This window comes from Penicillium riverlandense (assembly GCF_028828495.1).
Source record: "Penicillium riverlandense strain IBT 135883 chromosome Unknown utg000001l_segment0_segment0, whole genome shotgun sequence".
In the NCBI taxonomy this organism is placed as follows: domain Eukaryota; kingdom Fungi; phylum Ascomycota; class Eurotiomycetes; order Eurotiales; family Aspergillaceae; genus Penicillium; species Penicillium riverlandense.
Window position 1 is genome coordinate 5,479,751 of NW_026643194.1, and position 13,772 is coordinate 5,493,522.

General features: G+C 51.5%; 5 protein-coding genes across 5 annotated transcripts; 3 read left to right on the forward strand and 2 right to left on the reverse strand.

Moving 5' to 3' along the window:
- Positions 1–244: 244 nt before the first annotated feature.
- Positions 245–6,738, forward strand: N7474_002214 (ubiquitin-protein ligase RKR1; the record flags this gene model as incomplete). The annotated part of the gene is made up of 10 exons (XM_057193629.1): positions 245–536; positions 607–981; positions 1,040–2,762; positions 2,854–3,656; positions 3,703–4,116; positions 4,168–4,541; positions 4,595–4,894; positions 4,951–5,462; positions 5,699–5,805; positions 5,855–6,738. 10 exons carry the CDS (start codon positions 245–247, stop codon positions 6,736–6,738), a joined length of 5,784 nt encoding a protein of 1,927 aa, XP_057058582.1.
- A 65-nt stretch (positions 6,739–6,803) lies between these two features.
- Positions 6,804–7,814, reverse strand: cwc26 (putative cell cycle control protein (Cwf26); the record flags this gene model as incomplete). Its single annotated transcript, XM_057193630.1, has 1 exon — positions 6,804–7,814. One exon carries the CDS (start codon positions 7,812–7,814, stop codon positions 6,804–6,806), a length of 1,011 nt encoding a protein of 336 aa, XP_057058583.1.
- A 1,546-nt stretch (positions 7,815–9,360) lies between these two features.
- On the forward strand, positions 9,361–9,786 carry N7474_002216 (uncharacterized protein; the record flags this gene model as incomplete). The annotated part of the gene is made up of 2 exons (XM_057193631.1): positions 9,361–9,553; positions 9,608–9,786. 2 exons carry the CDS (start codon positions 9,361–9,363, stop codon positions 9,784–9,786), a joined length of 372 nt encoding a protein of 123 aa, XP_057058584.1.
- A 1,287-nt stretch (positions 9,787–11,073) lies between these two features.
- On the forward strand, positions 11,074–12,687 carry N7474_002217 (glycoside hydrolase family 72 protein; the record flags this gene model as incomplete). Its single annotated transcript, XM_057193632.1, has 1 exon — positions 11,074–12,687. The coding sequence occupies one exon, from the start codon at positions 11,074–11,076 to the stop codon at positions 12,685–12,687; it is 1,614 nt and encodes a 537-aa protein (XP_057058585.1).
- A 181-nt stretch (positions 12,688–12,868) lies between these two features.
- Positions 12,869–13,586, reverse strand: N7474_002218 (GNAT family N-acetyltransferase; the record flags this gene model as incomplete). The annotated part of the gene is made up of 2 exons (XM_057193633.1): positions 12,869–13,468; positions 13,536–13,586. The coding sequence occupies 2 exons, from the start codon at positions 13,584–13,586 to the stop codon at positions 12,869–12,871; spliced, it is 651 nt and encodes a 216-aa protein (XP_057058586.1).
- Between the last annotated feature and the right edge of the window lie 186 nt (positions 13,587–13,772).

Consider the following 13,772-nt stretch of genomic DNA (forward strand, 5'->3'; position numbering starts at 1 on the left):
AGATGGTAACGCGACCTTTCCCCTTTGGGACAGCAATGACACCACCCCACGTGACTTCCTTATCGGGTGTCCGACGCAAGTGTGAAAGTTGTGGCAGGTGCGATCAATGTTCTTGACACTGTTCCAGAAGGAAGGAACGTCCGTCTATTCAGCTTCGATAAGGACAGAGTGAAGCTCAATCCCTCCCCCGTCTCTCTCCTTCTCGCCTGTTCTTCTTCTTTCTGGTCCCGCATAACTACCCCACATGAGCAAAAAGTTCAAATCCCAGGCCTCCAGCAGTCGCGCCGCTGCCAGCGCCTTTGGTGGATTTGGTGGCTTCTCCAGCCAAGGCCGTGAGCCGTCAGCTCTCACATACATTTCGGAGCCACCAGATCTCTCGCGTATTGCGGAACAGCAACTGGTGATCGCATTCAAGAACCTGCAGAAGAAAGATGAGATCACACGAACGAAAGCTCTGGAGGAGCTCAAGGACTATATTTTCGCTGTTGAGGACCGGAATGGAACTCTCGACGACGGGCTATTGGACGCGTGGGTATGTATATCTGGTCCAATCTACAGCAGAACAGGGAGCCTAACACATTTATCAGGTGAAAATATACCCGCGAGCTTCAATTGATCTCTCTCGCAGAGTTAGGCAGTTGGCCCATCTCCTACAGGGCTCAATTGCTTCCCAAGTGGGCAAGCGCATCGTGCCTTACCTCCCCAAGGTGGTGGGCGCATGGCTCGCCGGACTCTACGACAATGACCGACCCGTTCATCGGTCTGCCCTAGAGTCGTTCAGCAAAGTCTTCTCTACCGAGGAGAAGAGGAACAATGTATGGAATATCTACCAAAGTTCGATCCTGGACTTTGTGGATGATGTCATCCTTCACCAGACTTCCTTGACCTTGAGCGACGAGAGAACTGTCAAGCGTGATGATGCTGAAGCAAAATACGCACGCGTGGTGGGAGCTGCAGCTCTGCTCTTCAACAGAATCCTGGGTATGTTGATGCCCGTTTCTTTCCGGCAATTCGTAATCCTGACATCGAGGGTAAATAGGGAATTCAGCCGACGTCAACTTGCAGAAAGATATGGCTGCCATTGAGAATCTCCTAGGGAGCAAATCGCTGTGGGCTTTGTGCCACAACGACGATCCATATGTCCGTCGATCAATATATATCCTCCTGCGATCTGCGATTTCCCGAGAACCAGCGTGGCTTGACTGGAACATCCTCAGCACGTCCGTAATTGGGAAAGCATTATCTACCCCACAGATTGGATCTGCTTCCGAGCTTTCCGAGTCTCTCCTGCTATTGACCTCATCACGTCCCCAGGTCTGGACTGAGGATTATACTGGAAAGTCATCTTCCTCGAAAACGCTACGCCAGTACATTCAAAAGGGGTCACAAGGTGGTCCCGGGCTCTTTTGGTCAAATCTTGATCAATTACTTCGAATTGTGCCATCCCAAGTTCTTGCAGAAGCTGACAAGACATCTTCCGATGAGAAGATCAATGTCTCAAGTGCCGTTGTCCTGACGGAAGCTTTTCAAGAAGGCCTCTGTTCTAGGGAAGAACCGCGCCAAAATCTTGCTCTTGGGTGGAAATCCTACATCCACGTCGGGACATGGCTCGCGAGTCAATTGCCTCAGGGTCAAAGATCTGAATTTGTCCAAAAGCGGATGTCTCCTTTGGTGGAGAATTATGTACGGCCTGAATCTAGTACTGCTCACTGGTTGCTTCCGCCACAAGCAGCCGAAGATATATGCATCACTTATCTCACCAGTGCAGCTTCACAAAGGCAGGATCAAGAGATCACCTCATTGTGGACAAAATTGTCAGACGACTTGCTGGAAGCAGTGAAGCTATCATCTCCTGAGCAGTCAAAAGATTTTCGGACGTCACAGGATTCGATTTGCGATCAATCAAAGCGCCTGTTTTCCTTAGAAGCTGCGCTAGTCTCTCTGATTCCAGATAAGGATGAAGAATTTGTTCTGGGAGTCTTCAACAAAACAGGCTCATCTCTACTTCATGAATGCCTGCAAGTTCTTCGATCCCGCAACGGGAAGCCGTATGGAGCCGCGGCTGTGGTGGAGGAATGCGTGCGGCATATGCCCCAAATTGCACAGCGCTCACAGGAGCTTCTGAGCTTCGTCCAAACAGATGCGCCGGCGCTTCTGCACTCGCCATCTGCGGACCGCTTGATTGCAACGATTCTGCTATGTCGGAAGTGGGATGGATTTTCGTCTAGCTTTGAGAACATTGTTGAGCGGACCATGGAGCTGGAGCCGGAGCAGTCGAATGCAAGCGTTCTTCAGAGCCTGCTCTCGACCCTCGATTTCAATGAAGTCGGAGACAGAGACAAGCTCACCTCGCTCGTGATGCGGGCTCTGGATAATGCCTGCAGAGGAAGCCAACTCCACTGGCCAATAATCACTGCTGTCCTTCAGAACCAATCCTCTCGTGGTGAATTCCTGGATCGCATCTTTCTGTCGATCATTGACTCCTTATCTTCGGAGGACAGAGTATTCGATGCTTTGCACGGGCTTTCTCAAATCGGAAAGACTGTACCATCAGCAGTAAAGGCGTTCCAGAGCGGACCTCATGGATCAAAGCTGGCAGGCAAGCTTCTGTACCTCACAGAATCTCCCTCGGAGGAAGTGGCTAGCCTTGCAGAATCTTTAATGAGCACCTTCAAGGAATCTGCCATTGGTGGTACTAGCGCCAAGTCCAACATTGAAATCCTTCATCACGAGTTTAGCCACGTCAGTGAGGAGTCATTATCGTGAGTGATCCCACCCAACCCGTCTTGAAACATAGCTAATAATTTCTAGTATTCATTCTCTCATTGCTATCGCAGAAGAGGTGGCACATAGCTCGCAGCCTGAGACATCAACCAGTATCAAAGATATCCTTCCGCCTCGCAGCTCATGGGAAGAGGCACTGAGTCCGTTTCTCCAAATTCCCCCTCGACCCTCGACGGCTATCACAAGCCCGCTCGGGGGCACTGTCCAGCTCATCCAACGTGAGCTATCGGACTCATTCAGGACATTATGGCTATCTATTCCCCGAGATTCAGCTCGTTGCTCCGCAGCGTTCCGCCTAGCCACATTCACTATTAGAGCTCTATCTTCATTTGATATTGTCAAACAATTGGACAAAGAAGCCCTCGAGACATTGTTCTATTTTCTTCCATTGGCCATCCAGCTCATGGATGATGACCTGAGCATCGAAAACTGCAACGGCATTACAGGTCTCGAGCTAGCTGACCAACGAGAAGAGTATATGGACATTGTTCTTGATGGCCGGAAGGTGATTGCTACCTGGATCCATGCCCAAGAGCCAATGGACTCTTCACAAGATATGTCTATCTCCTCTTTGTTTACTTTGTTCTGGGAGTCCAGATTGGAAGCACTCGATGGCACCACTCCCATGGATTACAGGGTTGGAGAGGCTTTTGTGAAGATTATGAACAGTGTCGATTCAGTGCATGCTTCCAAATCATCGGATGAGACTGCCAAAATCTGCAGGGAGGCGCGGACAGCCAATGCCATCCGCTCAACAGCTAGATTTGCCGTCTTGCGGAGTTCTATTCTGTCTAACCCCGTTGGGAACCGGATATGCAATGAATTGGTTGCCGATTCAACCGGACTCAAGCCCCAGGAGGAGCGCTCAGATGGTAGGTCGTTATCTAATAATCGCTGTACTTTACTAACAGCTTCCAGGTCTGCGAAAGCTCGTCCTTCTCAACACATTGTTGGCAGGAGAAGAAAACGTCGCCTCGACCATTCCAACCCAGAGATTGGTTTTCCTTACCAAGCATCTCCTGCAATGCCTCCAGTCTGATTTTAAATTTCTCGGACTGCGAGCCGAAATCATCAAGACACTGGCATTTGTTCTCCCATGTCTCGGCGAGATTTACGGATCTCATTGGGAGGAGACCATGGAGATTCTCAGTGCCACCTGGAGACAGACTAGTGGCGGCGAAGAAGCATTGCCGTTGCTGGTGGCGTCATTCGGACTCTTTTTGCGTCTGAAGTCCATTGCCGAAAGTGACAGTAATGACGATGTTCAGGATGCTTGGTCCGAGCGGAAGGCCGGGATTTTCAATGATTTGGCTTCTACAATTGACAAGTTTGGTAAGGCTATAATCCTTGATTATTGGTAAATCAGTCACTAATTGCATGAAGACTCAACCACTACGTTCCATCAACCTCGTGACGTGGCTGTTGATAGACTACGCCGTTTGATCAACACCATCCCGATTGAGAAGCTAGAGGATGTCAGCGAGATCTTCCAGCTTCTGACTGCGCATAGTCGAGCAGTCCAGCGAACAGCCTACACGATCCTCCACCGGTACATCCCGCAGACGCAGGAGCAGGTCTCCTTCGATGTAGCTCTGTCGAAGACGGCAGTCACCCTGCCCGACGAGCTTCTGTCGTTGCTTCTTGAGCCCCCGACAATGCAGGCAGTGTCCTTATCCTACGGTGATGACAAGATGTGGACCAGTATGAGGTCATATCTTCTGAGCTGGAAGGTGGTCTTTGACCACTTTACCAATGCAGTAAGCTTTGATGTTTATCTTTTTTTTGGCATCTCGCTAACGTTCAATAAAAGTCCCTCCCCGTCCAAGAGTACTACGCATCCAACATCAAAGAGAACGAGATTCTGATTCCCTTGCTGGAGTTTACGTTCGCCTTCCTTCAAAAGTCCCATGGCAAGATCGTCGATGCTTCCAAGTTCGATGTGCGGTCCTTTGAGCCAGATGAGTCCGAGAGTGCCGAGAAAGAAACGCAATGGCTTCTGGTGCACCTTTACTACTTGTGCCTGCGGCATTTGGCGAACATGACAAAAAACTGGTGGATTGACACCAAGAAACGGGTCAAGGGTCCTGTGGAAGTCTGGACTGAGAAATACGTGAGTAAACCAAGGCCTTCGGATCAATTCGTCCCGGCTGACGATCCTCTTTTTAGGTCTCCCCTCTTGTCGTCATGGATGCTCTGCAGAGCGTGACCGAATGGGTTTCGACGCAGGACCAGGATGAAGAGCGCGCCTTGTCCGTGAAGATTTCACCCAAAACTGCCGAGATCATTGCTAGTGTCACCGTGGACGAGGAGTCTCCGGATGTCGCCATCTCGATCTCGCTCCCTCCAGCGTACCCGCTTCAGCCGGCGGTGGTTGTCGGCCGGAGCCGGGTGTTGGTGGATGAGAAGAAGTGGAAGAGCTGGCTGCTCACGATCCAAGGCGTGATCATGTTCGCCAACGGCAATCTCGTTGACGGGCTGCTGGCCTTCCGGCGCAACGTGCAGGGGGCGCTCAAGGGCCAGAGCGAGTGTGCGATCTGCTACTCGGTCATCTCGACAGACATGCAGACGCCCAACAAGCGGTGCGCGACATGCAAGAACACCTTCCACTCGGTGTGTCTGTTCCGGTGGTTCAAGAGCAGCAACCAGAGCACTTGTCCGCTGTGTCGCAACAATTTTGTGTATGTATAGGTAGATTAGAGATTAGATAACTAGAGCTCCGTTTATCGATGATGCCCCACCTGCTCGATCTCCCACTTTCACCTCTTCTTCCTCTTCTTCCTCCTTTCATGGCCGCCCCTCAGATCCCCAACCTTAACACGCTCCGACGAGGCCCCCGCCGTTCCCGACCCGATGATGGCCCATCACGGCCTCAAGGAAAAGACCGTGTCGTCCAGGGCACGGACAATGACGCCAGCGTCTCCCGGCTGAGCGCCGTCGAGCTGGGGTACTTGGACGACGCGTACGTAGAGGCATTGACACCGTCCGAGTCGGCGACTAGGAGATTTCCAATTATCAATCGAGGTTGGTGATTTGGTTGTAGCACAAATACACGGCTGATGGGGCTCCCCAGGAACCTATGTGCGCACTATCGCGATCGACCAGCTCGTCGCGCGCTTCCTCGGCCCGTACAGCGCAGACAACCAGAAGAAACAGATCATCTCGCTGGGTGCTGGGTCCGATACACGGATCTTTCGCCTCCTCTCGTCGCGCTCGACCCCGGACTTTGTCTACCACGAGATCGATTTCTCCGTCAACAATGCGGCTAAGGTCCGTGCTATTCGCTCATCACCGCTGCTGCAACGAGTGCTCGGCATCAATGCCTCCGAGAATAAGGTGACGGTCTCAGAATCAGCGGATGCACTTCACTCGCCCTCGTACCACCTCCATCCCCTCGACCTGCGCGTCCTGTCCCCGGACACCCCCTCTCCAGAAACATTACTCCCTGGCGTGGAAACCGCGCTACCGACCCTCCTGATCTCCGAATGCTGTCTGATCTACCTATCACCAAATGAAGCCGACAATGTCGTTGCATTTTTCACCAAATACATTTCCACTCATGCCTCACAACCACCCACCACCCCCCTGGGCCTAATATTCTACGAACCAATCCGACCAAATGATCCCTTCGGCCGCACAATGGTCTCCAACCTCGCAGCGCGCGGAATCCATCTTCAGACTCTGCATCGGTATGCCTCGCTCGAGGCGCAGCGGGCCCGGTTCCGTGAGAAGGGACTCGTGAGCGGACAGGCTGCTGCGGATATTGATTTTATATGGGAGCGATGGGTGAGCGAGGAGGAGAAAGAGCGTGTGGCCGGGTTAGAGATGTTGGATGAGATGGAGGAGTGGCGGTTGCTGGCTCGGCATTACTGCGTTGCTTGGGGGTGGAGGGATCGGGATGATGAGCCGGCGTTTGGGGGATGGAAGAACCTGGAGGCTCAGGAGGGCAGCGAGTGAGGTAGACAAGTGATATCCAAAATGATAATCTATGCTAGTTATGGGTATTTAACAGAGAAAGCAATCTACTCATCCATCTGCCACTGGTACTCCAGCGCCTCCATCCTCTCCTTCTTATTCCTCGACGCAAACCACTCCTTCTCAAACCCATTGGCCCGATCCACTCCATCCCATCGGTGGCCCGGCCGAATACCGTAGCGATTGGGTTGGAACGCGCCCTTGTACAACGGTTTCCCAGTAACGCTGGCCCCCGGCTCAGGGAGGTTTGTCAGGAACTGCGCGGCGGGATCATTCCACCGCTGCCGCGCCTTGAGTTCATCGTTCATCGTGTCGTCTTCGATCGTCCGTGCCACAGGCATGCTGCGCACGTCTTGTAGTTCCTGCTTGCGTGTCTCGCGTTGTTGTCGTTGTACATCGCCCATCAGTGCCTCGCGGGCGCGCTCTTCTTTCTCGCGTTTTTCTTCTTCAGCGCGCCGCGCTTCGGCCCGCTTCATTGCCACGTTGATGATGCGTCCGGACGCATCACGATAGATTGTTTCCTGGGCCCTTACGTCGGATGTTCCAGGGTCTTGGAACTGTGCTGCCTCGGCTCGTTTCCGTCGCTCCTGCACCTTCACCATGGCCGCTGTCTGCTCGGCTGTCTGCAGTCCTGCGAGCGCCCCGGATTCCATGCGCAGGCCCTGGTCATCCTCCTCCCCTTCTATCATCGGTGCATCATCATCGCCGCCTTCTGCACGGTGTGCCGCCTGCTCCGCAACAGCAGATGCTAAGATCGCGTCTGCGGCCTCTTGTTCACTGCCTGCGCCTGACGTCCCGATGGTTTTCCAGCCGGATTTCTTGGCGCGTCGGAACTCGGCGCTCTTGTGTGTTGTGTCCACGGATGGGCGGTCTTCATCGTCGAGCCCTGTGTTTGCGGCTGAGGATCGCAGGTCTGTTGGGTCGTCGTCGGTGATGATGAGTCCCGAGTCAGCGGTGTCAACGGCTTTGGTCTTCTTGCGTTTCTTCTTGGGTCGTTCTGTGCCTGGGTCGGCAGTGAGATAGTTCTTGGCAAGGTACTCGGCCAGGGAGCCTGGCATGGTGGTGTGTGTCTTGTATGGTTAACCAGTTGGAGAGAACTGAAGGAAAGCACTTGGACCTGGAACGGTAGACAGGGACTTATCGATAGTCGGCGGAAGGTTTATCCGAACTATACTCCTGGTTCGTCCCTCCGAGCTGAGGGTTAGCTGCAGTATTATTCGGACTCGCCATCATCCACAAGCAGTTTTGGTAAACTTAAAAAAAGGGAATTAATGAATTAGGCAGGAGGGCGGCTAGCATCTGAGCAGACGTATACCCAGAAGCACGATGAGAATTGTTATAGGGGCCGGTTGGGGGAGAGCAACTCAAGGCCGCTCAGTGACTCCCAATGGGAGCCGATCCTTACCGTCACCTATTTTACAATCAAAGAAGAGAAATTTGGACAAGCAAGTCACCCCCACAGCTGGAATTATACGCCATCTCCAGCACGGATTGGGGGTTGGAGTTTTAGATTCCTAGTTAGGTAAGATTGTCGCCCCAACCAAGTGATAGACATGAAGTTCATTTCGTCATGATTATTATTAGGACAGTCGTTTCACTGTTGCCTTCAGGATTGCCACGGACTAGAACTAGATAGGACCTAGCAATGTTGGTTATCTGTGCACCAATTGCTGCTACCTGTGCTACTCCTGCGGAGTTTCTGCCCCCAGAAAGAGCTTTACAGGTCTTAAAAGCAGTTCTATAGCCCCCAGGCAGATCAGCTTGCAAGGCTCAGATATGAGGGCCTGATGTGGCATACCACAGGAGAGTAGGGTCCATTCCCACAGGACATTCATGTATTGTTCAATAGAAGGATGTACTCATGATTCTACTAGCGAATGAACTCAATGATGATAATGGAGAATGGAAAACCGCGCATATTTAGACTATCTCAAAAAGGCTAAAATTACCCTGTCATAGTTGCGAACCCCGTAATTCTGTCCCTCACTACACTTAATAAGGTGACGCACCAGGACGTACGCTGACGGGCTAAGGGATATCTTCTAGTGTTGGTGATCGCCTTGTTTTTGACGTCCATAACTCGAATGACCTGGTAAAATTACTACTCTATCGTATGATTGACAGGCATTAATCTCGCTTGTACGAAGTCTCGTAGGATTCTAGGGGCTATTGTTGATTGATAGACATAATCCCCTGTATACAGCCTCGCCGGGTTTTGGGGCTATTTGTTAGTTGATCAACATTAAGTCTCTGCAGCTTCGTGGGGTCCTTAGGGCTATTGTTTGTCGATCGACATTAAGCCTCTGCAGCGTTGCAGGGTCTTTGGGGGCTATTGTTGAATGATAGACATTGAGCCCCTGCAGCGTTGCAGGGTCCTTGGGGCTATTGTTGGTTGATAGACATTAAGCCCCTACAGCCTCGCAGGGCTCGCCAGCTATTGTTGGTTGATAGACATGAATGTCCCGTCCCTTATACGAAGGATCGTAGCTAGCATGTATAAGAGGCAGAACATGCGCACCCCTAAAGAAACCATCTCATCAAAGCCCTTGACTACAGAGCCTACAACTTTCTCTACTCAACCCACCTCTATTCAATCCAATCAATATGCTTGTCTTTAGTCCGAAGGCTTTGGCCATGGCTGCCCTCACTATGAGCCTCTCATCTGCTGCTTTGGGATGCCTGACTATCTCCGGCAGCGCGGAGTGGGAGGGGTCTGACGTTACGGGCAATATCGCCACTGATGATAACGGATCTCAGACGTGTACTGGATCTATTGGTGACGGAGACAACGATGTTGGTATGCTTTTGACTTGTGTTTCTATTCTTTAATATAAGCTAACTCGGTATAAAGACTGCATTGACGGCTTCTCACTGAACTACGACTATTCTGATAACAATCCAGAGGGCCCCTTGCCCATCACTTATTGCAACCCGAGTGGCTGTTACGGTATTTCGGTTCCGATGACCTGTTACGACCAAGACCCTAGCGGCCAGGCTTCCTGCACTTTCAGCTATAACGACTACTGTTAATGAAGAGAATCCTAGGGGAGCTATTGCCCAAAGCCATTGGAGCCGTCTCTCACTTGGGTGAGTGTAGGGCGCTCAATATAACAATGGGGTAGGGCAGCTCTAGGAAATTATGGACAGTTGATATGAGTGGGCCGGTGAGATTGAGATGGCCATTACATTGGCCTTGCTGATTATACGTAATCCTGTGGCTACTCATTTTCTGTACTTATATACTCGCACTAGTAGTATTTTTATAGACCTGTTTGGAACAGGCCACTTGAGTTGGTGTTTGACGCAATTGTATTTATTCTTCTTTTCTTTGTTTTACCTTCATATCATCTGCCCGCATCCCGCCGGACGTTAAATACTACAACAACAGCCTAGCCTTCTTCTCTTCTCTAACCTCGAGATTCTTGCGGGATGGCATTCTTTTCTTAAGATCCTGTCCCTCGGTCCCAGCAGTATACCACCATGACTAGCAATGATAGATATCATGAAAAGGAAACACCTCAGACCAATATCAACTCCGCTGCAGTAAGCTTTTCCTTCACCGGAACAGCAAATCAAAAAGCTCTCTACTTTTTTTAATTCATGCATCTATACTATAGTCCCCCGAATCTATTTCCAACACATACATAAAACACAAGTACCTCCTATCTACTTCGACGTCTTCTGGTCGGAGTCCATATCCTGGATCTCGGGGTCGTAGGGCTTGTCGTGTGGGTCAGTTTTCGCAGGCAGGATGGGTCATGGTGATTGAACAGTGAAGGAAAGAGGAGAGGGCCGAGGAATAATGAGAAGAGAGGATGGGAAAGAGGGAAGGTATGTGGTGAGGGAGGGAGAGGGGAGAATAGTGAGTGGGAGAGGTCGAGCTGTTGTCCTAAAGACAAGTAGTATACAAAGCATCATTGATCAACAGGGACAAATTGTAGCTAGGAAGTCAGAACGAGTTACCACCTCCCCCAATCCTGCTGCTCCCGCCCATTCCACCCCGCGATTTTTGTTGTTGCCTTGGGGCAGATCAAACTGGTTGACCTATGGTAAGGCTCGCTCCCCTGGGCTGCGCCTCTTCAGGGGTGCTACTCTGGCCCAAATCTCTCCAATCAAGAGAAATAACTGGTGTTGGATTGACAAGGCTGTAGCGACCCCGAATACATAAGATTGCTTGTTCATATAGATGGTGCGGTTGGCTAGACTGATAGAAGCCCTTTAGTTCCTCTTTGTTCGCTTCACTCTCCCATACTTCTCTTTGATGTTCTTTTGGTTTGTGTGACATTCGTTTAACTCACTCCAACGTTCCTTTCCGCAATGAAGTATCCACTCCTTGCCGGCATTGCTGCTCTCGCCGGGATGGCCCTTGCCGAAGTGCCCCCGGTCGTGATAAAGGGCAAGAAGTTCTTCTATTCGAACAACGGCACTGAGTTCTACATTCGTGGTGTTGCCTACCAGCCGGACTACAATGCTCGTGCTGGCGCGACTTCTACCACAGACGACTACACCGATCCCTTGGCCGATATCAATACCTGCACGCGTGATATTCCCTACTTGGTCGCACTACGCACCAATGTTGTCCGGACCTACGCCGTCAACCCTAACTCCAGCCACGATGCGTGCATGAAGGCCCTAGCGGACGCCGGTATCTACGTGATGACTGACTTAGCGTCGCCCGCTCAGTCTATTGACCAGGATAGCCCCCAGTGGACCACAGATCTTTTCGGCCGCTACGCTGAAGTCGTTGATGCATTCGCCGGCTATAGCAACGTGATTGGTTTCTTCATCGGAAATGAAGTTGCCAACAACCCGAGTAATACAGACTCGATGCCCTTCGTCAAGGCCGCCGTTCGTGATATGAAGGCCTACATTAAGGAGAAGGGTTACCGTTCCTCCCTCGCTATCGGGTACGCCACTAATGACGACAAGAGCATTCGTCAAAATATTGCCGATTACCTCGTTTGCGATGACGAATCCGACTGGATTGACATGTTCGGCTACAATATCTACGAGTTTTGTGGACATGCGACCTATACATCGTCTACTTATAACGTGCGTACCGATGAATTTCGACATTATCCTGTACCAGCCTTTTTTTCAGAATATGGCTGCATCCACCCGAGTCCTCGTCACTTCTACGATATCCCGATTTTGTACGGACCTGAGATGGAGAACGTGTGGAGCGGTGGTATCGTGTACATGTACTACCAGACCCCAAACAACTACGGTCTTGTGTCGATTGTGGACGACAAAGTCAGCGAGCTACCCGATTATAAATTCCTATCGGAAGAGATCAAGTCGGCTACTCCGACTGGCGTGAATAGCGCTGACTACACTGTTACCGACACTCAAGGTAGTAGCTGCCCTGCCACCAACTCTGACTGGCTCGCTGCGCCCACTAATCTTCCGCCATCGCCTAACACGGACTTATGCGAGTGCATGTTTAACAGTCTCACCTGTGTGCCCAAAGATGGTACCTCTCAAGCGGAATTGATCAAGAACGCATTCAACTATCTCTATGGCCAAACGAACGCCATAGATTACGTTGCTGGTGTTATCCACAACGGAACTACGGGCCAGTACGGTGCCTATGCTATGTGCAATCCGCAGCAGCAAGCCGGCTGGGCCATGAACAAGTACTATGAACAGCATGGCAAGAATGGCAAAGCTTGTGACTTCAGCGGCATTGGGACCACGAAGGCCGTCACCAGCGCTTCCGGCAGCTGCGCTACATCGATGAGCTCCATTGGCCCCGAGGGCACCAACAGCGTCTCAGGGGGCCCGGTTGCCAGCGGCGGTGTTGCCGCCACCACCACCTCGGGTATTGCTGCCCCATACAATGTGCACCAGGCTGTCTATATCGGCAACTGGCAGGTCGGGGCCTACATTGTCACCGCCGTCATTTCTGGTGTCAGTATGATCATGCTGTAGGCCAGTATAGAGGTCTTGGCGCTTGGATAGCAGGCATGGCTGAGAAAGACGATGCCCTTCCATTCTGTATATAGAACAAAGCAAGAAACTACTTTGATCTGCTAGTGCCTGCATCTTTAGCTTAGATAGCCTGGGTTCGTCAACCATGGCGGCAATGGTGTTGTTGTACTGCTTAGCTGAACTATTGCTTCCGCTCCATCTGCGCAACCACTTTCGGCCGCGTTTCATCCCAATCGTCCCAGACAATGGAATAGACCGCGGTATGTCTCCCCGGCACTTCTCCCGTCGTGCCATTCCTTTTCTCCAGAGCCTCCACGGGGCTCCCGCGCGCAAACGCCCGATGCCACCGTAGGATGCCCTCAAACTCGAATCCCATCCGCAGGGCCGTCTTTCGAGACACCGCATTCCCGGCGTGGCATAACCATTCCACACGCCGCAGGCCGAGACCCCCCGTAGGAGGTGGATCGAGCATATAGAGGAGGGCTAGCCCAATGGCATTCGTTCCTACGTGGGTACGCTGAAATTCCGGGAAGACAATCGCGCCCATCTCGGTGACCGCGTTAACCGCGTTCGTGTGTGACAAGGATATAACACCCGCGTACTTGTTCCCAGTAGCTTTATCGATGACGGCATAGAGGCATTCCTCAGGCGATGCCTGACAGGGTTCGTAGACCTCTCTTAGAAAGTCCGCCTCGGTTTCAACCACTGGAAACGCAATGTACGTGAAGATCTCCGGATGGGTCTTGATCTCTTCGACGAAGCGCGCTACATGAACATTGGGCTGTCCGAGTTAGGGTCGTCCTTTTCCGTGAAAATGATAGGCATGCATCGAAAGGTTCTAGGGCGACGAGATCATTCTCTAAGCGGCGCTGCCCGTAGTGAAAAATTGCCTCCGGCATGATAGATATAACTAGTGTGTATAGCCAAACAGATGGGCTGCCACTTTTCGCCGGTAAGCAGGGACGACGCTAGACTCAAAGGGAGCCAAGTACTACATATGGACTTTCCTAGAACGGTAGTAGATAGCTTGCTTTCAACCTCTAGTCTTTATGGAGAGATATGTGGAACATAAAATAATTGAACTT